Source organism: Carettochelys insculpta, chromosome 7, assembly GCF_033958435.1.
Source record: "Carettochelys insculpta isolate YL-2023 chromosome 7, ASM3395843v1, whole genome shotgun sequence".
Classification (NCBI taxonomy): Eukaryota; Metazoa; Chordata; order Testudines; family Carettochelyidae; genus Carettochelys; species Carettochelys insculpta.
This window is the reverse complement of record NC_134143.1, coordinates 12,768,628-12,795,696: the sequence shown is the minus strand read 5'-3', so window position 1 is coordinate 12,795,696 and position 27,069 is coordinate 12,768,628. Positions and strand designations below refer to the sequence as shown.

At 40.1% G+C, this 27,069-nt stretch overlaps 1 protein-coding gene across 1 annotated transcript in view; it reads right to left on the bottom strand.

Moving 5' to 3' along the window:
• LRMDA (leucine rich melanocyte differentiation associated) overlaps nucleotides 1–27,069 on the bottom strand; it is a 906,832-nt gene that overhangs the window by 380,884 nt on the left and 498,879 nt on the right. The window contains exons 3-4 of the mRNA XM_075000035.1: nucleotides 9,337–9,463; nucleotides 101–240 (exon numbers count right to left, since the gene is read on the bottom strand). Coding sequence (XP_074856136.1) covers nucleotides 101–240; nucleotides 9,337–9,463 — 267 coding nt within the window. The remainder of the gene's footprint in view (nucleotides 1–100; nucleotides 241–9,336; nucleotides 9,464–27,069) is intronic.

Genomic DNA, 27,069 nt, shown 5'->3' with positions numbered 1-27,069 from the left:
TGGTCTAAAGAGCATAGGAACGTTTGTTATTTTGGGAATGATGACAGCAAGCATTAAGAAATGGATCCATCTTATCATATTTCAAAGAGAAGATACTCACCTGTACCTCTGGTAGTCATCCTCATCCTTTTCCTCGCTGACCAGTTCATTGGGGCAGGCCATGTTTCCAAGTAAACTGAGGTATTCCAAAGATGGAACCACATCTGCCAAGTGATCCAGCAGGCTTTCTAAATCTGTTATGTGCCAAAATTTGTGGGTTAAGGATCCAACAACACTGATGGAAAAAAGCTTGTCTAGTTGAACCACAACTGATTTTAAAAATAGGTGGGTTTTTTTTGTTTTGTTTATTTTTTTAAATGGCCAACAAATTTACTAAGGCTCTCAGGCAAATGTCACATTAATTGTTACAAAGACAAATGGGGCTGAATTATAGTTATTTGGAACAGACAAAGAATGAGGCTGAGGTGTCATTCTTTTCTCCTCTCTTCTCCACGTAGCTCACTTCACAATATGAAAACTTTGACAAAATGATGGATACTATATGATAAAATGTTAGCCATTTCTGGAGCCATGAAACTTTTCCAACATGGAAGTGAACCATTACTTTCATAGCACATTCATCACTAATACCTTCAGTCCTCTATTCCTTTGCTGCAATCAACTCAGATGATAAGGTAATAGGTCAGCATGTATTTAATAGGAACAAATGATGGCAAACAAACCTAATGGTCTTCTTTCAGAGAGTTACTGGGCTAGTGGGAGTGAAGAGGAAGCAGTAGATGTGATAGCCTGAGTTTTTGACACATTGCCACATGATTGTTTCACAAATAAAAAACGGTAATATGGTCTAAATTCAATTCTTATGTAGAGGTTACATGACCTGTAGAAGGCCCCGAATGAGTAGTTATCAATGCTTTGATGTCAAACTCGGAAAACATATCTATAGGGTTCCCTCAGAGGATCTAGTACTATTCAATATACACTACCACAAAATAAGGAATAACCAGCTAGAAAGTAATACAGGTCGAACCTCTCTAATCCGGCACCCTCAGGACCTGACCAGTGACAGATTAGAGAATTTTTTGGACGACGAGAGGTCACATTGTCTAGCAGCATAACCAGCAATTCCACTGCTTACTGGGCTCTTAGAAGACATTTAGGAGTAAATTACAGCTAAATAACAATCACTGAACTCCAAGAGCCAGGACTGGTGGCTGGAAACAAACTTCATGAGACCATGGGAAACAGACACACCCATGATAAGTGGTCATTACTGAGTTTGCTGGATAATAGAGTTCCACATTAGAGAGGTTTGACCTGTACTGCTATAAATAATTGGAGTTATAGTGGATCATAAACTGAATGTGAGTCAACAATGTGATGCAGTTGCAAAAAAGGCTAAAATCATTCTGGGATGTAGTAACAGGTGTGCTTCAGGTAACATAAAATGTACTCTACCCCATTCTGTTCAGCCATGGTATGTCTATTCCGGGCTCTATGCTTTAGGAACAATGTAGAGAAATGACAGCCTAAAGGAGAATAATAAAAATGATAAAAGATTTAGAAAATTTGACCTATGAGGAGAAGTTAAGACAACTGGGTCTGCTTAGTCTCGAGAAGAGAAGACTGTGGGGGAACCTCATAATAGTCTTCAGATATGTTAAGGGCTGCTATAAAAAGGATAGTGACCAGATAGAGAAACAGCTATCAGCTGTAGTATAGATTTACTTGGCCTTGCCTCAGAACCTGGGGTGTACTTGATGACCTCTCTCCCTCCCCTGATGTTTCTATGATTTAGACATTTTAATGGAATCATACAGTGATTTGGTTGATATCCAGGTTAATGTGAAGGCTCACCATATTCTTTATTTATACATGCAGTATAAGCCATCTTTAATTTATCCTATTCCAATGGAAAGTGTTATGGTATCTTTTCAGTCTATTTTTAATTTTTGAGTTATTTTGGCGGCAGTAACGTATGCAGTAATACAATTTGTCATGTTGTTTTACAGCAACATGGAGTAAGATGAGTTCCGTGGTAGGGTTCCCTCTAGTTTGAGACATTGGGTAGATAATTAGCTGAGTTCCCACAGAACCCACAAGCTGGCAGCATGTGTTTCTAATGTTGGTGCACATCCACACATGCCCCTGTGCATGTAGAACTGCTTCCACACATGGATGGGAAAACTAGAGGGACACTGTTCCCTGGCCTCAGAAAATGCCTAAAAATCTGCTTATTTACAGGAAAGTTAAAGCTTTGGGGATTTTTGGACAGTAACAAGCAACACATGTTGATAGCACTTCACAGCACTACAGAAGAAATGTGTTGAACAGGAGGGTAAAATTTGAAGCCAGAATCATTCATGTTGGCATCTGACATCAAGTCATTACTAAAATGATTATGCCTTAGTTAATTAATCGAACGTCTGCTCTCTAGGACTCCAACCACTGCACTCCCCGCTCTCAGATAAAAAATAGCCATGAGCCTCTCATAAGGACAAATTTCCCCTATCCCCCAAAAGTAAGAGACCCATCCATCTACTGTCACCGATTATTCTTTGCAAAGTATGTTGAAGTAACATAGGAGATTACTCGTGATTAAGTGCTCCCCTGAAATGAATCATAGCTCATGATGCCTCAGTACACTGTTTCATTAATTGGCATATCATGTGCTTATTATAAAAGATCAACACCAGACCACCAAAATAATGCATTAAAATCTGTATCAGGCTGTGCTGAGAACAGACAAAGCAAGCAGAGTCAGAGGGGGGGAACGAAAATCCATTCTCAGCTTCCCCATTGTAGTTTATTATTGCAGCCCAGAGGGTGTCGTCATGATGCGATCTGAACCAAAGAGCTGCAAAATCCTTCTATTGCACTAGGAGACCACATTTTTAGCCTTGCTCTCTATGAAAAGTAAATCCACTATTAAATCTGTAGGTGTTCTTAGAGATTTTTTTTAAAGCATGGACATGTTAGCGTTGGACTGATGGAGATGTTTTATTTTTATGTGTATTTTGATTATTTTAATATTTGACTACAAACTGTGGCCATGTATACACAGCCCTGCCCTTCTGGAAGGGCCATGCCAATGAGCAAGAGTGAAAATTCAAATGAGGTGTGGATTTACATATCTCAAACCTCATTTGCAGATCCTCACAATCTTGCTTCCAGAAGAGCCTTTTCTGGAAGCACAACAGCCATGTAGATGGTGTTCTCTGGGGAGCAAAAAACCACTTCTGGAAGAACCCTTATTCCTCAAGTCAATACTCAAATGTTTGAAGAATAAGGGTTCTTCCAGAAGGGGGTGTGTTTCTTCTAAGAGAACCCCATCTACACAGCTGTTTTTGCTTCTGGAAAAGGCTCCTCTGGAAGCAAGATCACACAAGAGTATGCAAATAAAGGCATCCAATATTTCAGTCTGCACCTCATTTGAATGTTCACTCTCACTCATTAGCATGACTCTCCTGGAAGGGCAGTGCTATGCAGACATGGCTTGTGTGTGTAGCCTACCAATGTGAACATCACTATCCCCATTAACTGAAATCTGTTCTTAAAATATCTCAATTATGTCAATTAAAGTGACTCAGGAAGTATTGACTTGTACATGTGTATAACTCCGCATCCCAAATGCACACACACACGCATACTTTAAATGTTTTTTCTAGAGCTAGAGATATTTCTGATTCCTGGAATATTCTCCATTTTAAACAAGGGGGAAATGCCCTAAGAATGAATATGTCTCTAAACTTTTTAATAACTACTCATTGCGCATACAGTTACAGACACAAAGTATGTGCATACACAATGTGTACCATCCAATGTATAAACACACATGCACATAAAACAGATGTTTTTCCCATTGATCAGAATCGACACCTTATTATGATAGCGGAATATTTGTTATGCAGTTGTTCTCAGTGCTTGTGAAGCACTTGAAGACTGATGCCACCTTTTACCTATTTGCTTTCGTCATTTCACCACATTAACAATTCTGTGCTATCCATGGGGGGGAAAAGATCAAAGATGTTGATATCTTTTTCTATTTAACTTGACTAACTTCTTCCCTGGTGAACAGCACCACAGTATACATACCTCTCACACTGCCCAATACTGTGGTCAAGACTTCACTCCTCCTTAAAAGTTATGAGTGAGAACTCACATTTCTTCCCTCCTGCCCCCCCCCGCCCGCAATCTTCTCTTCTGCTTAGTACTTGTTACTGAAATTAGTGGAAGGTTTGGGTTAAAGAGTTCTCCAAGCGGCCAGGTTTGCGATCACTTTCAACTCCTCTCGAAAGGAGGTCCATAGACTCAAGGTAGGACTAAGTGGTGAGTAAACCATTATGAAAAGTGTTTGTCTAACCTATTCTTAAAAATCTTCAACAATGGAACTTCCACAAAAACTTACCTGGGCATCTTATTCCAGCACTTAACCAGCCTGAGAAGATTTTTTTTTTCCTGATGTTCAACCTACTCCATTTTGTTGCAGTTTAAGTCAATCGCTTTTTGTCTTATCGTCCCAAGTCAAGATCAATTTTTTCTCCCTTCTCCTTTTAACAAAATCTTTTAGATACTTGAAAGCAGTTATGTCTCTTCTCAGTCTTCTCTACCTCAGACTAAATAAACCTACTTCTTTTAAATCTTCCCTCACAGGTTTTTCCCCTTGGTCCACTACTATCAATATAACGCTATCGTTGCATTTAACTTGTTTTTCATCCCTCTTATCCTTACCCAGAGATTTGCAATGAGTCTGCCTGCTCTTTCCACCTCAACCTCACTGCAAGCAAACACCATTTTGATATACAAGGCAACGCCACCTGCATTTCTACCTGCTTGTCCTTCTTGAGCAAGCTCAGCTGTAACCTATTATACCAATATCCCAGTCATTTTTACTCAGAATACTATGCATAGCTGTGTTTATTCACTCAAGATTTTAGTTCTTGTTGTGTATTCCCCATAGTTCTTGCATTACCATACAGAAACCCAAGATGTGGATTTGATTTCTCATCTGTGTGGCCCCTCCTAATTGCCCTTGCTCACCTCAGATTCTGACCTTTACCCCAGGCCTCAATGTTTCTGACCTAACTGTGGACTTTTTCCTCCACCCTGCTCACTCCCACCCAAAGCCTAAATTAAAGTTCACCTTGCTAATTAGCCAGTCTGTATCCAAAGATTCTCTTCTTCAATACGTAGATGCCATCTCTGTTCAGCTGTCCCTCTTCGTGGAAAAACATACAGTGCTCAAGAAAGCAGAAGCCTTCCTGATAACGCCACTTGGACAGTCATGCATTCATCTCCAAGATGCACCTGTCTCCCTATCTCTGATCAAAAGGACAAAAGAGATCACCACCTGCACCTCCTTAACTCCCTGAGCTCTGTATTTACTTCTGACATGCTCAGGATCATATCTCACAGTAACTTGCATGCCCATGTGGATGAGTGGCATTGGGTAGTAGTCAGAGGACTGGATGATCCTTGACACTCTCTCCATAATGACTAAGATATAGGATTTCTGTCAGGCAAACCACCTCCCAGCTTGCCACAGCAGGCTGACAGCCTCTGTCCTCCTCAGAAGGTAGTCAATAATCATCACTACCCTGTTTTCTTTGTGAGTGGTGTCCAAGAAACCTCTGGCCTTTGGGGTGCAGAGTGTCTCCTCCACAGCTGAGTTCCTCACCCCTCTTTGCCAGGGCCGCAGAACTCTTCATCACTATGGTCAGTGAGGTTGTGAGTAGGGAAAAAGAACTGCCCGCCTCCAGACGAAACCAGCAGCAAGGTCTTATTTGCGATAGAACCATATCCTCCCCTCCCTAACCCATACACACTGGTGTGACAGCAGTCATCTTTGGCAGCCTTGAAGGTGTCCCTATTCTATGGCAAGCCAATTAGCACATGGGGCAGCAGTGTGTTATTCTTTTGGCACCTTCCGGAAATGGGCTGCAGCATTCTTGGTCGTATGGTGGTGCTTCCTCATTTTAAGGTCAGTGCAGTCATTCCCAAGTATGATGAGCTGCAGTAGTCCAGACTGGCTATGACAAAGACAAACCTTGGTCTGACAGTATGCCCTGCAGCCTTCTTGCCAAGAGCAGATGGAGGAAGGTATATTTGGCAGTTGTACCTCTCTGGGCATCCAGAACCTGCAAGGAATCCAACTCCCAGACTACAAACCAATTTGACTTTTGGAAGGCAGTTACTGTGGCAACAAAGGGCTTTTCAAAACACTTCTCTCTTCCCTCCCAGCTTCAACTCTGTCCTGCTCAGAGTTACCGTCATCCATCTCCTTTCCACCTGCTTGCTTAACTTGGCCAATCCCCAGAGCTACCAGAGACTGAAAAGAGCAAGATGTAAGGCTACAGATTATTCACATCCAGGGCCATGATTGCTTTAATTTTTTGTAGATCAGGAGAGATTTCAGAGGGAAATGGTGAGGTACCAGCAGGGATGTCACCCATTGTGACATCTACAGTGCAGTTGTCTAGCCCTGCTGGGAAGTATACTTCCAGCTACAGTTGTAGGCATATCCTGTGTGCAGTGCAAAAGGACATTCACCACCTGACTGCTTTCCATAAGGTACTCGTGCGGGGCGATCACCACCAAAAAAAATCTAGCAGGACACAACAGATATCTTTCCTATCTGTGTGCTACAAAATATCCTCTTTCAACATAAATGTTGCCATTCCTATTGCTTGTTCTTACCTCAAGTCTGACTGGCAGAGGTACAGGATCTTGGCAGGCAATAGATGCAGCTGAAAATAGTTCTTTGCTACTGTTCTATGCAGTTTGCTACAGATAGAGGTAGATAAGCTTGGGGATTGCTTCCCGAGTACTGACCAAACTTACTGCATATTTTGCGAGCAAGTGATCTTCAAGAGTGCCATGTCTGCATCTTTCTGTAGGGTTATTCGCAGGTGCTTTTCACAGATATGAAGAGCACAGATCTGAGTGCGTCTTGCTTGTCGTACGCAAAGTGTTTCTTGTTGTGCTCACATCACAAACACTAGAAAAGGGGAGGGGTTTTGCTAACCCTGGGCTCAATACACCATTCTTGGTATCCAGAGATAACACCCTGAATCTAGGTGATCCTTCTTGTCAAGTAGGTTGACCATTCCTCATGACATGTGATGAGGGCAGCATGAAGTCTGTCAGGGTGGGTACAGCTGTACTGAGGAGTTCACAGAGGGCTGCTTAAGTGTTCTAATCACTACCAGAGAACAGGACTGTAGGAATATTTACACTTCAAATCTACCTGCTTCTTACACAGATTTTCACCATTAAGCATTTAATTTCCTTCCTTTCTATCTCCCAAGGGTCTGAATTTTCCTTTTGGAAGGATAGACAGTCTCCTGTTTTATGCTAGATAGATCTTCTCCCACTATAATGTCCTTTTCCACAGTGCTACTGCACTTTGTCTTCTACAACAATGGCAGTTCACTGTGATCCCCTCTGACATGCATTCAGTTCTGCTCTTAAATATTCAGGGCCCTCATGCAAATAGGCAAAGCTGGGTGTTCCAGCTGATGTTCTGCAAGAGACTCACACAAGCCCTCATTCTTCAAATGCACCATCTAACTTTGAAAAGAAGTTTACCGGAGGTCTCCACCCTCTGTATACTGTCAGATCTTCCCTGCCAAAGATCACCTATCTACAGAACTCAAACACACAGCTGAAGAGCATTTTTCCTCTTCTCTGCTAGTTCAACACACCCCCACTCCTGCTCCCCCTAAGCCCCGAGTATACTCAGGCTGTTTCACAAGCTAACGAATTTTGTGTAAGCCCTTTGTTAAATTATTGGCAGCACACTGCAGGAATGTACACTGGTGTATGTAATTCCTTATCCCACTGAACAGCTGAGTTCTCAGAGCTCTATCCAGAGAATTACCCTTCATAATTTAAAAACTGTATTGTAAAAGTGCTATTGCACAGACTAAACCCTGCTCAACTTACTCTATTATTTTAAGGTACTATTCATTGGATTAAGGCAAGCAGGACTGGTGCTAAACACTGAATATCATTGTAATTTGAACAGAACCTCTTAAAATCAAGCTAATGTCAGGGTGTCCATATTTCCTTCTCTGATTCTGTTATTTTAGTCTTGATCCAGTAGAGTATCCTCTACTTGACAAAAAGGGAAGACAGCACTACACATGCAGTTCTGGCAACCCACATGGTTTGCCCCATGCTGGGAGAATGTTTTGTACAGCGGGTAAGATCAGCAAGAACTTATTGGTTTGTGGTTTGTTCTAGCAGGTTGTAGCAAGGATTTACTGAACCAACAAATAAAATGGGTGTCTACATCCAACCCCCTGAACCTTGTCATTAACCAGAAACACAACCAAATTAAACCTGTACAAAGGTGCTCTTTGCTGTACTGTGCACTAGCATGTGAGTCGAACCCCAAGATTCACCTAATTTTGCTCACATTTTTTCCTAATAGTTTCAGTGTTTAAAGTACAGAATAAATATGTGCAACTGTAATATTTGTTACTTTTTATGTGCCCCCATAGAGGACTATAAATTGCCTCTCTGTTTGCATTAGCTGTATAAAAGCCTAAGCAGCTTTGTCCTTATACTACTATTACAAGGAAGGGGCCTCCATGGACTCTGCATGCTTCATTTCATCTTCAGGCCCCAGTTTCATTTCCCCTAAATTTGGTGACTATAGGTAGGTGTGTGGGTACGTATATGAGTGTTTATGGGCAGCAGACTATGCTTCCTAAATGGGACTTCGCTCACACTTAAATGCTTTGCTGGTTACCAGTGAATTTAAGCACATTCTTAAGTGCTGTGTTGAATTGGACAGAGGTTTGGACTCCCTGCATCTTTTTGGTTTTCTGGGGTTGCTACTGGAAAAGTTGTGAATTTAGCGACTGATGCAGAAATGCACATGTGCAGCAGCTACCAAACTGTCCACATTAACAGATCCCCACATCATGGAGGGGTGGGGGGATTGTTTTAAAAAGAGCTATACAAAGTATAAAAAGTTGATGATGTTTTACTGCACGCTGTATTCCACTAGAGGTCAGCCTGCAACAAAACCCCAAGCAAACACGGGAGCTGCTGCATGCTGGCAGCCCTGACATTATTTTCTTTCTCTATTTTATCTATTAAAAAAGATTCCTTCAGAGCCATAACTTAGATCTCATACTAAAATGGAGCAACAGGAAGATATAATGGTGCATTTCATTTATGAATGACCTATAATAAATTACTGTGAAGTATTCCAGGTGCCAAGAGAGAGGCTGCTTTGTCTGCACATGAACTATATTTCATATACTTTAATTTGGCTGACACATAAAACTCATTTGACATTTTGCAGGTATTTCTTTGAAAGGATATTTGGTTCTTGTTGAGCGTTAAGGTATGGAGGTGAGGTAACCTGGGTAATCGAAGGTCATTTCCGAGGAGATTGTTGTCCAAGATCAACTCTTCCAGGCAACTAAATGTTTTTAGTCCTTCTAGTGACCTGCAAAAGACAAAGACAACAGGAAAAATGATACTCCATTAAATCAGAGGGGCCATTATGAGCTGAAATAAATATTTTAACCTTCCCTTTCAAGAGTGGGAACAGCTTTGGTTTGGGCCTGTCAGGAGAGTGAATGACAAGAATTAGTGGCAAGGGGAATGCTGGCCCGGCAACACATCCTTCACATGCTGGCAGGATGAAGGATGGGGGTCACTTAGTGAGTAGCCAGGATCCAAAACAAAAGGCTTCAGATATGGGGCCTGCAGGATGAATTTGTCAATGTCTTGTGCCTTCAGGCACCCAGCCTCGCCTGACCCTAACCTCCATTCCCAAGATAAATAACTCTGTCACAGTTCACCTTCATTCCCTGGACACAAATTTAAGTTGTCATCCATCATTTCTGCCAAGAAATATCATATCCCCATAACAATAACAAATACAGCTTCAAGTAACGTTTCTTAGCAGTTACCCTACATGCAATTATAGGAAAAGCTGAGGGTTTTTCTTTTTATTAACCACTTAATTTGCTTCACCTTGTGTCTCTGCAACCAACATAAACTGGTTCATATCTGCAGAATTGCTCCAGACACAGAAGCCACATGCTTTGATTTTTAAAACCTCCTGCCCCAAGCCAATTTTCAAACAGTAGAAAGCAGCTTTAAGAGGAAGAACATAAAAAACACAGATTCCAGAGTTGTGAAAAAACTGTGGGGCATCTGTGGGGAAACCACCACCCAGTATGGAAAGTGGAAGAAGATATCGACAAGCTAGCTTCCTTGCTCTGCCAAGGCACTTATTCCAAAGTTAACTCTTAATTTTATACATTTGCACGTTCCTAAAGGGGGGGGTATGGAGCACATTAATCAAGACAGACAGCATGGGATATTGATGCAAAGGAACAGACACGCATTCGCAGCTCATTCACCTACCAGACACCTAGAGAGATGCTGAGATTGCATGACTTGACAGCTGATCTACTATGCCGACCAGTGGGAAGATCATCGCTGTATCTCATGGCTGCTTTATAAAATGTGACAAAGAAGGGAGATGCAGCCTACACAGTGTATTCCTTTTCTAATGACATTTTTAGGAGGGGATATTTTCTCCCCTACACTTCCAACCCCTTTCTTTGTTTCTTTTTTGCAAAGATCCATTTGAAAATAATCCAAGCCCCTTCTGAAGAGATATGGAACATGCCACTACTGGGGGAACACACAGCTGTTAATATGAAATGCCATTTTTAACTCTATGGGTTAATTTAAAGTCTACCACATCAACAAAAACCCAGATGCTGCTTTTGCAGATCCATCTCTGCTCCCACCCAATTGCCATCATGAAGCACACTAAAAGCGTGCAAATTGAAAATTCTTTGTGGGAAGTCAAACCTGCAACCTTCACACTAAAGTTTAAGGGCACCGTCTACTCAGTTATAAATATTCAAACGTAAAACCCAGCACTCAAGTACTTAAACAGCACCTTCAGCCTAAGGATCTCAGAGCACTTCAGACACTTACACTGCATTATCTGACGGAAGTGTAGTCAAGTATCATTAACCCCATTGTACTCTTTGGCAATTGAGGTACACACAGGTTAAGTGAATCTGCCCCAAGCACATCATTGGCCAAGTCTACACTACAGCCTCTTGCTGGCATAGCTATGCCAATCAGGGCTATGATCTCTGACTGACACAGCTGTGTCAGCAGAGACCCCTAGTGCAGATGTACAGCTTATTTTCTTCATTTATAGGTGTGGGGGATGGGGCAAGGAAACAGCTAGAATGAGCTCCCCTTTGTTAGCGCAGGAGCATTTTGTTGGTATGTTATACTGCTGCAGCTATGCCAGCAAAGCACTCCTAATATAGGCCTGGACTCTCACAGGGTCAGGATCGGAATCCAGACCTGCACAGATCTTCTGCACAAGCACCGGTACAGAGAAAGCAGTCTGGAGGAAATGGGAACTAATACAGCATGCTGTGATGATTTTTTAGTTCTAGTTTGACAAATCTCATTTAACAAATTCCCCTTAAACACTCTGTTATATAAATAGTTAAGAGCTGAGTATGGCCAATCCTCAGTTTTTAATATAAGGTTTCATCTTGCCAAAAGGAGTTCAAAATAGACCACTTCCCTGTCAGCACCACAGAGCCTTATGGGATGCTAATAGATCCTTTGTGGATAAACATTGCTTGGGTTCTGGTCAGTGTCAGCATCAAAACACACATTGTTCGTGAGTTATGTTATGCAAATATAATACCCTTATGAGAATCAGCAACTGGCTAGCAACTGGCAAGGAGAAGAAAGCATACCTCCAAAACTGCTGCAGGGAAGGCATAAAACAAAATGACAAGCCATGAAGTGGGACAAAGGGCCTGAAACACTAGAGGGAGTTGCCTATTGAAACGGTGTTTCTTTCTAAATCTTAGACTGAGTACAATGGCACTAGCTTCATAGATGAGCAGAGAAAACGGTACATACATCCCCTTAACACCTGTCTGGTTTTGATAATTTTCACCATGTAATGTTATTAACCACAAGGTTAAAAAGGAGCCATGTAACACAGGGGTTGCTTATTAATTGTTGTTTTCATGTCATCAGCATGGTGTGCACTGGGTGATTTAATCAGCCAAATTCAGAGCCTAGGGACAGGGCAAGGATTACTACAGTGCAGAGATGGTGTAGACAATTAACATACATTTATGTCCATATGTTAGTTTTGCTATTTCCTGAATTGTCAGCTAACCCTCCACCATCCCCCATCAAAGAATCAAAAGCAAAATTTATTTGAAAGCTGTTACGGAAAACAGGAAGGAAGAAATTGTGTTTGCTATCAAGAGTGACATAAGCTATCAAATCTATAAAAAAGTGCAGGTGTTTCCTCATCATAAGATAAGGGGGACATTATCTAGTAAACGTATCCTGGGACTGAGAAGCATAAACACTGAGTATGAGTTCCAGAGTGCGTTTGCTGCTTAAACTTCAGCAAGTCATGTGCTCTGGTTTCTCGTAAGTGGAGTAGAGCTAAAACTTGCCTACCTGACACAAGTTGTGAGGTTGAATAGATGTTTGGAAAAAATGTTTTGAGGGTCTTGTGTGATGGGTGCTGTAGAAATACAACACAGATTATTACCCCGTTAATGGAGTGCTAGAAGGAATATATTACTGTATTCAAAATATTTTATTAACAAACTTACCCAAAGTAAAAGGGTGAAAGAGGCACTAGAACCAGCAATTATGTCACTATGAGAAGAACCGTTAAAAAACCACCACCCTCAACAAAAACCCAAGACAGACAAGAAAAGCTGGAGTAAATTTCTGAGAAACAGCAACATCTTAAAATGAAACCTTGGATGCTTCCTCACAGTTCACCGCAGGGAAGCAACTCCACCTGGGTAAATTAACAGACACAGATACCACTACAACAGAAGCAGGAGGTAGGGGCAGCTAGCTCTTCTCCTTAGTTGTTTTAGAAAGCTAATAAGCATCACTGAAGTGTATTGCAGGTTGCTGTTCCCCTGCTCTAATGACATGAAAGCTGCCCATTATCTCACCCACAGGTACCATCTCGGTTACCTCATTGCAGGGCTCACGCTCTGCTCCCAGAGGAGAGCAAATGCTGCCAAGAGATTTCCATTGCAATTTCCAAAGTCACATCAAAATGACAAAACATCACAATGTATTCAGCTCTGCCTGATCTGCAGAGAAAGAACTTTAAGTTTCCACTGTAATTAACCCTATCCTCGTTAAGATAATTATGATCAAGCTCCCTGTCACAGCTAATATCACAGCATCATTGCCTATGGCTCATGCTTTGCCCTCATTAGCTTACAAAAACAGCGCGCTAAACAGGCAACTGACTCCCTCTGCAAAATGACTTCAGATGTTCTGTAACCAGACAGTAAATAATCCTTTACAATACAAAAGGTCTCAGCAATGTCCTTTTATCCAAGTCCTTCAGCTAATCAGTCTGATTTCTCCCAGCTCGCTTTCCCATAATTCATTCATGATTTCCAGCAAAGTTTTAATCATAAAGGAATGTCATTGTAGGGATTTTTCTGTGCATAGACATGGTAATTGTCGACTATGCTATTTTGTACAGTCCCTCTGGCTTGATGTAGAAGTGGATTTGGTTACACTGAAACTAAATAGTAACTCCTCTCATTGGAAATATTTGGTTCTGCATCTGACAGACAGAGAAGAAATGGTATTTCATTGAAGAATGGCCAAACCTCCATATTATACAGTTGTTCTTGTCCTAAAACAGCAGTACACTCAGAAGTATACTTAAATGAGAACATGACACCCAACACCCGCCCCCCATATATAAAGACAACTAACTCATTCTTAATTACTTTTTCCCCCTGATTTAACAGCACATAGAGAGGGAAGTTAAATATATGTAAATACTAGACTTCAGCTTTTCCCTTGAAACTGATTTGTACTATGCTGACAACAGAGAGCCATTACCAGAAGTTAAAAACAGAGTTGTTATTAGGAGGAGAGCTCATTTCAATCTTTTTCTCCTTACCTTTCTAATTTCTTAGCAGATGATAAAAAGCAGCAGCAAACACTGATATACTAATCATAATTTCCACACTTAAAGATAAGATGGATTTTCACCAACTGCCCAAGGATCTTAAAATATTTTACAAATGTTAACGTATTAAGACTCAAAAAACTGTTTTGAGGATTACACAGTAGACAAAACTAAGGCAGAGAGAGAGAGAGGGAGGGAGCTAAAGAGACTAGCCCCTGGTGACACACAACAATTCTATAGAGGTGTTCTACACAGCAAAGTTATGATTATGGTTATGGTGGATATGAGTAAACAGTGTGCCCTTGTATCCAAGGAGGCTAACGGCATACTAGGGTGCATTAGGAGGAGCACTTTGAGCAGATCTAGAGAAGTAGTTATTCCCCTCTATTCGGCACTGATGAGGCCACATCTGGAATATTGTGTCCAGTTTTGGGCGCCCCAGTATAAAAAAGGATGTGGATGTGCTGGAGCAGGTTCAGCAGAGGGCAACAAAAATGATTAAGTGGCTGGAGCACAAGACCTATGAGGATAGGCTGAGGGATTTGGGCTTTTTTAGTTTGCAGAAGAGAAGACTTAGGGGTGATTTAATAGCAGCCTTCAACTTACTGAAGGGGAGCTCAAAAAAGGAGGGTGAGAAACTGTTTTCAGTGGTGTCAGATGGCAGAACAAGGAGAAATGGTCTGAAGTTGAAGAGGGAGTGGTATAGGTTAGATATTTGGAAAAACTACTTCACCAGGAGGGTAGTGAAACATTGGAATGCGTTGCCTAGAAAGGTTTTTAAGTCCCAGCTTGACAAGGTCTTTGCTGGGACGACTTAGTGGAGGTTGATCCTGCTTGAAGCAGAGGCCTGGACGAGATGACCTCCCGAGTTCTTCCAGCCCTATGATTCTAAGTTATTTCAGAATAATGGCAGCTATTCAGATACAACTTTGCAAGCATCTAAACAATGCAATTGCTTTTTTGAAATTCTGGCTTATTTTGAATTTGTAAACCTCATTCTATGAGTAATAGCACTTATTTAAAAATAAATATTTTGAAATAGGGGCTGTGTAGATAGGGAACAGGGACTATTTAGAAATATACGATAGGGCATCAAAGGTATCTGCTTGAAAATAGACACAATTGTGTGTGGACACTATTTCAAAATAGCTGAGCGCTATTTCAATATGCATTTTGTGTGTAGATATGCTTTTTTGAAATAAGCTGTTCCAGAAAATTCTCTTCCAGAATAGCTTATTCCTAATTAACACTGTTTTGTAGACATAGCCTAGGAAAGAAATGAAGAGAACCTAGGGTTTTCAACTTCCAGTCCTGCACTTGTACTATGACCACAAAAAAAAGACTGACAATATAAATGGAAAAAAATGGGGAGTCCTGTGGCAGCATAAAGACCAACAGATTTGTTTGGGTGTAAGCTTTTTGTGGGTAAAAAGCACTTTGCCAAGTGCATGGAGTGGAAATCACAGAGGGAAGCGGATGCATTTAGCAAAGTGGTTTTTCATCCATGAAAGCTTATGCCAAAAAAATCTATTAAGTCTTTAGGGTGACACAGGACTTCTCGTTATTTCCCCATTTATACTGTCAATCCTTTTTTTGTATTTATATATTTAAATGGAGCCATTTGTAATTTGATGTACTAAACTCACAAAGAGGCTCATCACAACTTGCTCAGAGTTTCCGTTCTCGCTATTCTGACTCCACATGAAGTTTTACTTTCAGTTTCAATGAACATGAAAGCTCACCCATAACAATAGGTCTCTTCCCAGTGCTTGTAGGACAAGAAGGGATTTCATGAAACTTTTAGATGGGTTTATAAAACGGGGCTGAGTTCCACATTTGGAATGATACCCCAAACCACAAGCAGTTGTCTGGTTTACAGGTTTTATTCCAGACGTTTTTCATAATTAAGAGTACAATTTAGGAAAAACCCAACTAAGAAAGCTGACCTTGGGTTCTGTTACAGTCATCCTCCTCCATTGCAATCACTCTTCAAATCCCATGAGGGTCAGCTAAGCTGGTTGTGTTGCTATAGATCCATTAAAGATGAAAAATCAAACCTAGGATATCTAAAAATACTCACACATATCATTTGTAGCACCCTGTCTGTATGTGACTTTCTCTGTCTCAGGTAAGGTTTGCACTTTCAGGAACTTTTTAGGAAGAATGATAACATTGCTTACGGATTGATTTCTTTTTATTTAAGAACTTTTTTTTTATACCAGCAAAAAGCCCTACTGTAGATACAGTTACACTGACAGAGTACTTTTGCTGAAATTGGTTATTTTATTTGGGGACCTGCAATGCAAGTAATATAAACCATGTGTACCCAAGGAAGATTTACCAATATGGCCTTCCTGTACCAGCAAACCTTTTCCAGTCTAGGCTAGGCCTAGGCCCACCAATGGGTGGGGTGGATACTAAGAGGCCAGTTGCTCTGGGGCCTGGTGATACAAAAGGGCCTGAAGCTCCCACCTGCCAATGGTGGCCACAGCCATGGGCCATTTAAATCATCAGAGGAATACTGCACTGGGTGCTTTGGGTGGCATTTAAGGCCGCCTGGGGAGGCGGAAGTGTTGGGTAATGCACTGCAGTCAGCATTGAGGGCTGGGGTGGGATGAAGTGGGAAGGAAGCCATGACCCAGGTGGTATTGAGGGCTGGCTGCCCCTCCTCACTGCCCCTTCTGTCCAAGGCCTCGGCCTTTCCGGGACACAGAGCAGTCTTAACCTAGGGGTCCAGCAAGGCTGTTGGCCCTGCTGGCTAGACCTCAGCAGAGAGTGTAATTCCCAAAGAACAGGGTCCGTGTGGTGGCAGTTAATAATAAGTGCCATGTTCTTGCCAAGACCTCTGGGACTGTAAACAAGAAGGCTTCTCCCTCAACCCCTGGGAGACTGCAGCATGCATTACTCTGCTTCAGGCAGTATGGTATCAGGATGGAACTGTTTCCAGATTCCTCTCACTGGACCAAAACTGAAACAAGACCTGTGATGAGTTGCAGATACCACTAAATACTCCAGCTCTTCAGGACACTCTTAATGAGATTACATTTGCATACTATTGTTTGTGATCCTAACACAAAAAAAAATCAAAGAAAAAGTTGGACTTGGCCCTAAACGAATTGGGAATAAGGGAATTTCAAAGTGTGGCATTTATTTTGAGGGGCCCGCGTCTATATAGCCAGTCTGCATTTCAAAAGCAGCATTTTCAAAGCGCTACTGGCTCCATTATGCTAATGAGGCTCTGAATATGCATGTCAGTGCCTCATTAACCTGTTCCAAAGTGCCTCATTAACATGGCCCTTCTGAAAGGGAGGGGTGTGTGTAGACACGGCCCAGGAGTTGAAGGTTTAAATAAAATTCCATGTATTGTAAAATTCATGACAGAACTAAAAGAGAACACAATACTTAGTTTGTAAGCTCTCTGTGACAGGGACAGTCTTCAAAGGTACATTTACAGCACTTGCTGCAACAATGCACCAATCCTGATTAGAGCTTTCAGAAGCCAACGCAACACAAAACAATAAGTAACCATTTAACCACAGAATACTAGAATTGGATGGGACTTTAAGAGGTCATGAAATCCAGTCCCCTGCCCTCACAGTGAAACTGCTATTTCCATCAACATTGTACTGCTTGGCAGCCAAATCTACGTAAAACAACTGCATGTTTGTTCCTCTTGCCTCTGATCAGTTCAAGTGCAAGGATTTCTTTCTTAATCTTTCCAGAAAAGTTTCAAATTTCTTTGTATGCATTTTAGAAAGATGTCTTCTGCATGGAAAGTTCCAGTCTTAACCCTCATTTTATTTTTAACTTGTTTATGACACGTGCTCAGGATTATTTCAATACTTTGGGATTTTCATTTATATTGCTATATGTTGTAAGAATTTGAACAAATTGACAATCTAGAATATAATCTTTTGTATGGAAGAGTAGGAGAGGAGATGTGACAGGGTGTACTGGCTATTTTTGAATAATGAAACAAGGCATAAAAATCATCTTTGTAATCTAATGGGCAACTAATATCTAATAGTAAAAACAGTAGTTTAAAACACGGCTTACAATTACTCAGTAGATAACAGACTACAGGTTGAACCTCTATAATCCAGAACACACTCGTCTGACAACATCCGTAATCTGGCATGATTTTAGTTAGCTGGACAACCACTTATATCGTGGGTCTGACCACATCTCCTGTAGTGCCATGAAGTGTGTTTACTGTCACTGGTCTTGGTTCTCAGTGTTCTGTGCTGTTATTTAGCTGCAATTGACCCCTAAACATCTTCTAAGCACCCAGTAAGCAGTGGAAGTGGTGTCAAAGTGCTAAAAACAACAAGAAGTCCTGCGGCACCTTGTAGATTAACCGATTTTTTGGAGCATAAGCTTTTGTGGGCAAATATCTACTTTTTCAGATGCATGTAATGTATTAAATGATACAGACTTCCTGTAGTCCAGCAAATTCTCTTGTCCGGCACGGGGCAGGTCCTAAGGGTGCTGGATGAAAGAGGTTCAACCTGCAGTAGTGAGTATTTTGTTGAAGGTCATTTTAAAACAACTTGGGAGAGGCCACTGTGCCCATCACAAGAGCAGCATCCTTAGGCACAGGGACCATAATAGCCTTTTCTTAAAGCCCTTGAAAAGATTTGGCAAAGAACAAGCATACCACAGTGGAGGCTGTTGCTTTATTTGTTTTAAACCAATCTACCTCATCTGTCTCCTCCTAGCTCCTAACAGAGAATTTGATCATAACAAAACTAATGTTCTCCAAATGTATTTTAAAAGACAACTGCATCATGAATTCCTAATTCTGTAAGAGCAAACAAAGGGTATCTATTACAACTAGTAAATGTCCTGTTCAACCTTCCCAAAACCTTTTTTGTTAAATTTATTTAAATTACTTTTATAAAGCAAAACACCAGATACAAGTTACTATGCTTCAGCCCCAATTGCTAAAATTCTCCAATAGCAGGGATTACAATGATAATCAGGACAACCACAAGTGCAACAACAAAGCTACTATGGAAATTTTATTTGCAAATATTTTGAATCATTCTATTGCTCAGTAATTCAGAAGGTAACATGACCCCCTCACCTTTTTGTACAGAAAAAGGGGAGTCGAAAGCCCATGGAGAAAGTAAAGTCTATTTCAACTACTGAAGTATGGTGAGAAGGGGGAACGAAAAGTAATTTTTCTCCTATCTTCCACAACAACCAAGGCTCAGGATTGACAAGCAAATTGACGCACTGCTCAGAGGGCAAAAGATAAATGTTTGATGAATCGGCCATTGCTGGAGGAGTGATGGGCTTCATATGTGCATAATGGACTAGCTGCCGTTCAATTCAGATTGCCTGACAAGATAAGAAACCATAACGAATGGACAAAGCAGAGCCTCTACCCTAAGAAAATATAATCTGACTAGTTTTAATAAACTTAATAAAAAAGGTGAAGCAGAGAGAGGCAAGGAGGGACTGGCCTTTGTGGCCTGCTGTGAAAGGTGAGAACAAACAATAGATACTTCAGCAGGATCGGAGAAGAGATGTGTGGTGGGTGTAGCATTTGAATCCCTCTATTTCAATGTTAAGAGGTGTTTTTTGGAACAGCTAAAATAACCATGTGTAAAAATGCTCACCATATATACTGTAAAAAAAAAAGGCTATTTTGACACTCTCCACCCAATAGCTATACATATATTGTCTCTTACTTATACATTCTCTCTCACACATTCACTCTCAATCAAATGTTAGGTCTACACTCAAAACGTTTGTTCATATAATATTGGTGTGGGGTGTAGTACTTTTGTATAATGGACAAAAGGCCTAGTTTAAACAGAGTTGCATCAATATCCTTTAGTTTGTATATCTTACTTAATTCAGGGTACTGATACTCCTATAGCCTCTACAGCATGGTAGAAGCTGCATCTCCACTATAGATGTTTGCGAATGGAGTTACAACAGCAAACTCTTGTTTGTTACTTTTTTGTTACTTTTTTTTTTTTTGTTACTTTTGCTTCAGGTTTTTGCCCTTTCAGGATCCAGTTTCTTGGTTCCATACAACCTGGGGGCACAGGTGGCTTCCAAACCTACAGACATCAAGTCCCAAGCAAGAAGTGTTTTCAACATATTTAATGCATACTTCAACAGGCAACTCGCATGTCAATGCTGCCATCCTGACAACAGTGAAATCTCGTGATTTTGTTCAGGACCCCAAAGAAATAACAAACAGTAGCAGCAGCTGTCTGTATGTGAAAGGCTTGTCTCTTTCAAACACAGAAGATGATGAAATTAAAAAAAATTCTCACCTACTATGTCAACCCAAAGACACATCCTTGTTAATGAATTATATGGCATAATGAGCAGCTTTTATTCACTCAAAAAAAAAAGTCTCAGAGTGTCCAGGATTCACTCTCCCATGTATTCCAACACCTACTCTTTGTAATACCAATCGCCATATTAGAACCATGAAAAGCACTGGAGGTGCTTCGCCTACTATATACATATTTACAATGGGTTGTGGGTTCTTTTGCTCATCAATAATAAAGTAGTTGGTATGAAAAAAAGCAACAACAACAAATTCCATAACATGGTGATGTCTGGAGTAACACAGTATTTTCCTGCTAGTTCAACAGTGAACAGTTTGTACTTACTGAGACTGGAGTGGTGAGAGTTGTAAATCCACAGGACTCACTTTTAGGGCAAATATGCCTTGACAGAACGTACAGTAGTACCTGCTGTGGAAATCTACACTTTAAAGAGCTACTGCTGGAATGGAAGGCAAGGGGAAATTAAACTGACTTACATGGTAGCAGGATTCAGTCCACTATCTGTTTTTTGACTACGATTAAAGGGGATGGGAATACCCTTTTGCTGTAAAATACAGTATTTGGCCATGTAGAAGAGTCATGGGGGGAATACAGGGCAAAATTTATCTGACCAAGGGCAGCTGAATATTTGACACAGAATAGTATGTTGGAGCTATTTGTCTCGTCTCCATTTTTAAAAACTTTTCCTTTGATAATGAAAAACAAAGAAGGAAACATTAAATTGTCTCTGAGTTGGTATTCAGATGACCATCTTCTTGAAGTCTCTTGTTAAACCTTTATTGTATTTTAAAGAGCAATCATGACAGGCAAGAGGGATGTTCAGTTTTTGGTATGAATTCTATATAACAGCAACAGGAAAGCAACTCATTACTGAACAGCTTGGTAAAGTTCCCACCCCTGAAAAAATAAAATAAAATTGTATGTCAAGTGAGTCTCTGCTCTCTCTCCCTCTGTATGTGAGTGAGAAAGAGAAAGACAGAGAGGTAAGGTTCGGGAGTGCTGGGTGAATTATAGACTGCCTCTCAGGATTCACAGCTCTTCGTGGTAGGAGGTTAATATTCTCACATGTCATTAGGTCTGCTGGCTCTACTGATGGCTCATTGAATCAGGCAGCAAATTATTTCCTCATGCTGCAGAGGACACCACACTTCAAAGGGAAGGAGCCAGGGTCAAGACGGCTCTCCAGTTCGATTAATGAGTTGGGATCAGCAGAGGTTGCCTGTAGGTAAGAATGTGACTGAAGCTTTTGACAAAGCTGACTTTTTGAACAGGACTTGACCCAGGCCCCTTGCCCTCCTCACCACCAAATTTTATTTCCAACCATTGCCTCTGACTGACCTGCTCAGGCCTGTTGGGATAGTTTTAACCTCCTCAGTCTTTGTAACCAGACATAGGAGCTGTCTGGCTGTATTTGATGTGTCCCTCTCTAAAGGCCACATCCTCTTACCTGAGTCTCATCAGAAAACTTCAGATCTTCACAGCAGAAAAAGGAAAAGAGTCAAGAGGAATCACTGAAATTTTTTTGTGTTCTTATAAAATTCATTTGGAGGTTAGAAATCACACACACACCTTTTAGGATCATAAAGAAAGACTGATTTCTAAACGTCGTTAAATGCAGACAATAAAAACACGAAGATAGTTAAAAGCATAAAGAGTACATATTAAGATGATGGAAAGGCAGAAAATATGCACTCCTGTCTGCCTGGATTTGCTGACTATGAATATTCTTAGCAAATAATGTATTATATCAAATATTTCTGTATAAAGTTTTTATTTTTATTGCCTTAGTAGCAAGAGATGAGAGAATTAAAACTTAACAGCCTCTATATTCATCTCTCTCTGAAAGCTGAACGATATTCTCAGTTTGAAATCTTCCTGAAATATTTTAATTCATATTTAAATAGATCTAATAAACCACTGAAGTGAGCTTCATCACACTAATGTGATGTTTCTGATCAGGTCTACTTCACAGTTTCTCTACCCAGAAAGAATAACTATGTCAGGATGTAAATTGTTGCACTAGTAAGCTGCTAAAATCATTCAGTGACTGTTTATTGAATCTAAGGCTTTACCAGTTAGACACTGATCAAATTATTAACTCAACTTCTGAGATCAAGAATCTTTGCCATCCTTATAATAATGTTTCTTGGCTGACCTGTGACTGCAACACCATTTTTAGAAAAACAGAACATACTACTGATCCGTTTGGGTAGATCAGGCTTTTGGAATGAAGTATCAGTTTCATTTAAAAATTAAGTTTAAAAAATGAGACTGAAGATCAAATACTTCACAAATTAAAGGTTCATGGTGTGTAAAAAAGGTGAAGGTAAGAAATCAGTTCAGAGTCTGGGGTTCACTTAAGAATTTTAGGATTATGGTTGTTTGTTTTGTTTCAGAAACATGCGCCTGAAGATAGATTCTTAAGTGTTAGACAGGTACAGGTGCATTGACTTCAACAAAAGCACTTTTTGAAAATTAGGTTACTTATTCAGAAACTGAACTTTGGACAGACTTTCAAAAATCTTGGCATAATCTCAGTTTCCTAACAAATGAATTCTTCCATTGTATATGCATACTATTATGTTTGATTTGCCATTTCATGTGCCTTCTTCCCTTCTCCTTTTCATACCCTTCACCGAGTTCAAAGGCATATTATTATTATTATTATTATTATTAATTACTACTTCTACTACTACTAGTAGTTGTAGTACTATGGATTTCCTTAGTAAATAGGCTTTTAGCCAGAAAAACTAGTGAACAGATAACTAGGTCTATGGAAGAAGAATTAAAATGAAAGTGACTTCTGTGTAACTGAACCAGTTTGTAATACAACTATCAGAGGAGTAGCTGTGTTAGTCTGTATCCGCAAAAACAATGAGAAGTCCTGTGGCACCTTACAGACTAACAGATTTATTGGACCATAAGCTTTCGTGAGCAATGAGCGACAAAGCATGTCTTTGCCCATAAAAGCTTATGCTCCGAAAAATCGGTTAATGTATAAAGTGTAACAGGACTTCTCGTTGTTTCAACTTGTAAGAGCAATGAGAATTTTTTCAGAGAATCCATCTACCCGCTTGACAGAACATTTTTCATGTATGTGTATCATTGTTAGATGTACAGATGCAAGCAGTGGACCAAATTCTGCTCTTATTTTACACTCACACTATGGTAACACTAAAGTAACTACACTCTCAATAGAATGGATCCTGCTCAATGGGATTACTCTTCAGTATTTATGAAGTTAAGTCTTTGCAAAATGAGAACGTTAGATTAAGTACCTTTATCATCTATTCAATGGCGGGGGAAATCATCTTGATTTTCCCCCCCACTATATTTCAATTAATTTGTTCCATTTCTTCAGTCATTCACAATTAACTAACAAAACTTCTGTCCAAAAAAGGAAATCCTTTAGCTACACCAATTAAATAAAATATAAATGTCTGCAAAATTAAGTTTACCATTTTCCCTCATTTAAGTATCCTTCTTCCTCCTTTCTACGTGAATACTTTTCTATTGTTTATATATCGCAAAAAAAAGATAATGACATTTCCTCATTGCTACAGACTCAAAAGGAGCAAGTGCTTAATAGTTAGTGTGGTTAGTCTAAATAACACTCGAAAAGGAAGCATCCAGAATGGCAACAAAAGTGTCACTCGCTGGTCTGTGAATCACTGAAGTTTCCCAGGACTGTATATGATTGACACCAGATGTGTCTCCTCTACTAGCAATGTCATTTGAAAAGAAAGGAAGAAGCACATCACAGAGAATGTTAGATGTCGTCCCCTTGACAGCACGTTGATGTTCTATTATTAATCAGTAGTATATTTAAAACTGGACTGCACAAAACAATGAAGGGAGAAAAATACCAGTAATGAACATTTCTACAATGGAAGAACAATTGATTAGAGGATCTAATATATTTGTTTCTTAATCACTAATTGAGATGATTTGGCCAACTGAATGCATGTGGTGTTCAGCAATACTGTATTAGATGCACCTTTAAAGACATGACTCATTACCCACTTGCTGTAGTAAGGATGGGGGAGAGGAGTTGAAACGAACTTAGGTATAATGGACACAATACTAATTCTTATTGCACTACAGGTATGTACCTGTCTCACCAAAACATCAAAAGGGACCCTAGGCTCCATCATTATTTAAGTAAACAAACACCTTCCAGATCTTCACCATGTGAAATAGCTGTACAGGTTGAACCTCTCTAATCTGGCAACCTCAGGACCTGACCAGTGCCAAACAAGAGCATTTGCCAGCCACAGAAGATCAATATTGTCTAGCACCATCACTGACACTTCCTTTACTTACCTGTCTCTTAGAAGACATTTAGGGGTAAATTACAGAAAAATAACAGCACAGAACACAGAGAGCCAGGACTTGTGGCTAGAAACAAACTTTATGGAACCATAAGAAACTTGGCCACACCCATGAAAGTGGTCATCCAGATAACTTGTCGTGCTGGATTACTGATGTTGCTGGTGAAAGATGACAAATAGTGTGTTCACTCTTATCACCACAGGACAAATCCTTTTCATTGCTTAGGAAAAAGGTCTGGAAGTGCATATTGATCCTTATATATCGTGCTGAAATTGAGCTCTCTTAACATGGTATCCCATTTTCACTAAGTCTCACCTCCCTGAGTCACTAAAAGTACCTGGCCTCAAAAAAAGATCAAAAAAGTGTTCAAAGTGGAAACAATGAAGTGTTAGATTCAAAACAAAATGAGATTCGTAACAAAGTCAGTATGACGACAATCAGAATGCACACGCTGCAAAACATGGAGAGAACAACAAAAAATAGGTTAATTCAGGATGGTACTAAGTTAATGCAGACTATAGCAAGTATTGTTAATTAAACTGTGTATGCATTTATAGGCAACCCCTTTCAGACAATTTATTCAACTTCTCTTTTGCTAGTCAGGTATTTAATTCAAAGTTTACTCAGGCATTTTTGTCACCTTCATTCAATAATGTAAATGTAGACTGTAAAATAATGAGCCTGATTAACCATGGTACCATTTTCTCCAGGTTTTCAAACTGATTATCTGTGAAAACAAAGAGGTGGTTTGCTACCTGTTATTTCTGAACCCTTTCAGAGAGTAAACAACCAGTTGTCTTTGGTGCAAAAACAACAGGAAAAGACCCCTCGCATCCCCAAGCAATGCTTGACTCACTAGAAGAGAACATGTGAGTTTGTGTGTTGAATTATAAACCAACTGGGACTCAGTTCCCTATTTCTCCCCCCACCAGCTGGTGAAGTTTTTGGCTCTTGCTACAAGAGGTGCCTAAAGATTCCACAACATGAAATTCTTCCATCTGGTGACTGTGTTGCAGTGGCTTATTCTAAAAATGCCTGGGCCCTGAGCTCACACTGTGCACACAGAGGGAGTTTGTTCCTGGGGCAATCATATTTCTGGGCTGCACGCACTGCTCATTGTGTTACCAAATTCCTTAGGAACTGCCACAGTGAATGATCAATGGGACCTAATAGAAGTCTGCAACATAGGTGCCCCAATGGCCTATATTAAACCATTCCCTCTTCCACAGACCACATCAAAGCACTTTTGCTGTCTCATGGCCTTTTAAACAGTGATTTTGACCCCTGATATAACATTTCCTAATAAAGGGTTGAGTTTAAAACATTAAAAAAAATAAATGGAGAAGGATTTTATCCTTGAAAACCTCATCTTGTCATTACTGAAGGATAAAAAAAACCTTAATTTTTGTTGAAATGAAAGCAAAAATTAAATCATCTTATTATGTAATTGGAACTAGGCTTCAGGCGTTAGCAGTAAAAGAAGGGATTAAGGCCTCAACCACCTGGGTTGTCATTCTCCTGGGCCCCATTACCACCCCCTTATTCGTTTTTATAGCCAACAGATTAAAATGCGAGCGCCGCAATCTTTGATCTTTCACTTGCTGACACAAATCCTTTCAAGCCTCCAACGTTTTTCTGCTGAGGTAATTAGTACTAATTAAAAGGTTTCCAACAGCCTTTGCTCTAGTTTTTTCCCCTCCAAAGAAATTGCTTTTACAAGTGCCTTCCATCTTTGAAATGTATGCATCGCTCACTTTCTTCTTTATCTGACTCTGAGAGATCAAGTGGATTAGTGACTCCATTATTCTCCAAGACAAAGCCAAACAACAGGTTTTTACTATCTCTCTGACCTGTTGAGGTGCAGGGTGTATATTCAGAAACAAGTGCCTCTGCCTGTATTTAAAAGACAGTCCAATTATGCACCAAAAGACACAATACGGGGTTTCTGCATTTAAGAACTGACATCATTTAATGATGCAGTGTTCTCTCAGAAGTAATAGAGGCAACTGGTTCACTAATCAAACTGACAAGCTGTAGAACTAATAATAGGGTCCTCTTTGTTTCCACCCTTTTGTGGCTATTTGTTTGTCCGAGAAAGTACAAAACTTATTTTCAGATAAAAATTCCAACTTTGTTACTGACTCATATTGCTATGGAATTTAAAAAAAAAAAAAACTCTCTCCTTGAAGGTAATTTGAAGGAGATGAAAGCCCTCTCTGAAAAAGTTTCTGACACTGTAATTAAGCAGGATGCACAGTTATAAGGTAGATTGATGGCTGACTAAAATATTTCTGTGAATAAAATGGTGTTTTAAGAGAGGTGGTGAATATTACTGCAGACCCAATTTAAAAAAAAAAGATCACCACAAAAAAAATAATACTTTGTATTGAGAAAGGTTTATGTTTTGTACTTATAGGTTTTCAAATG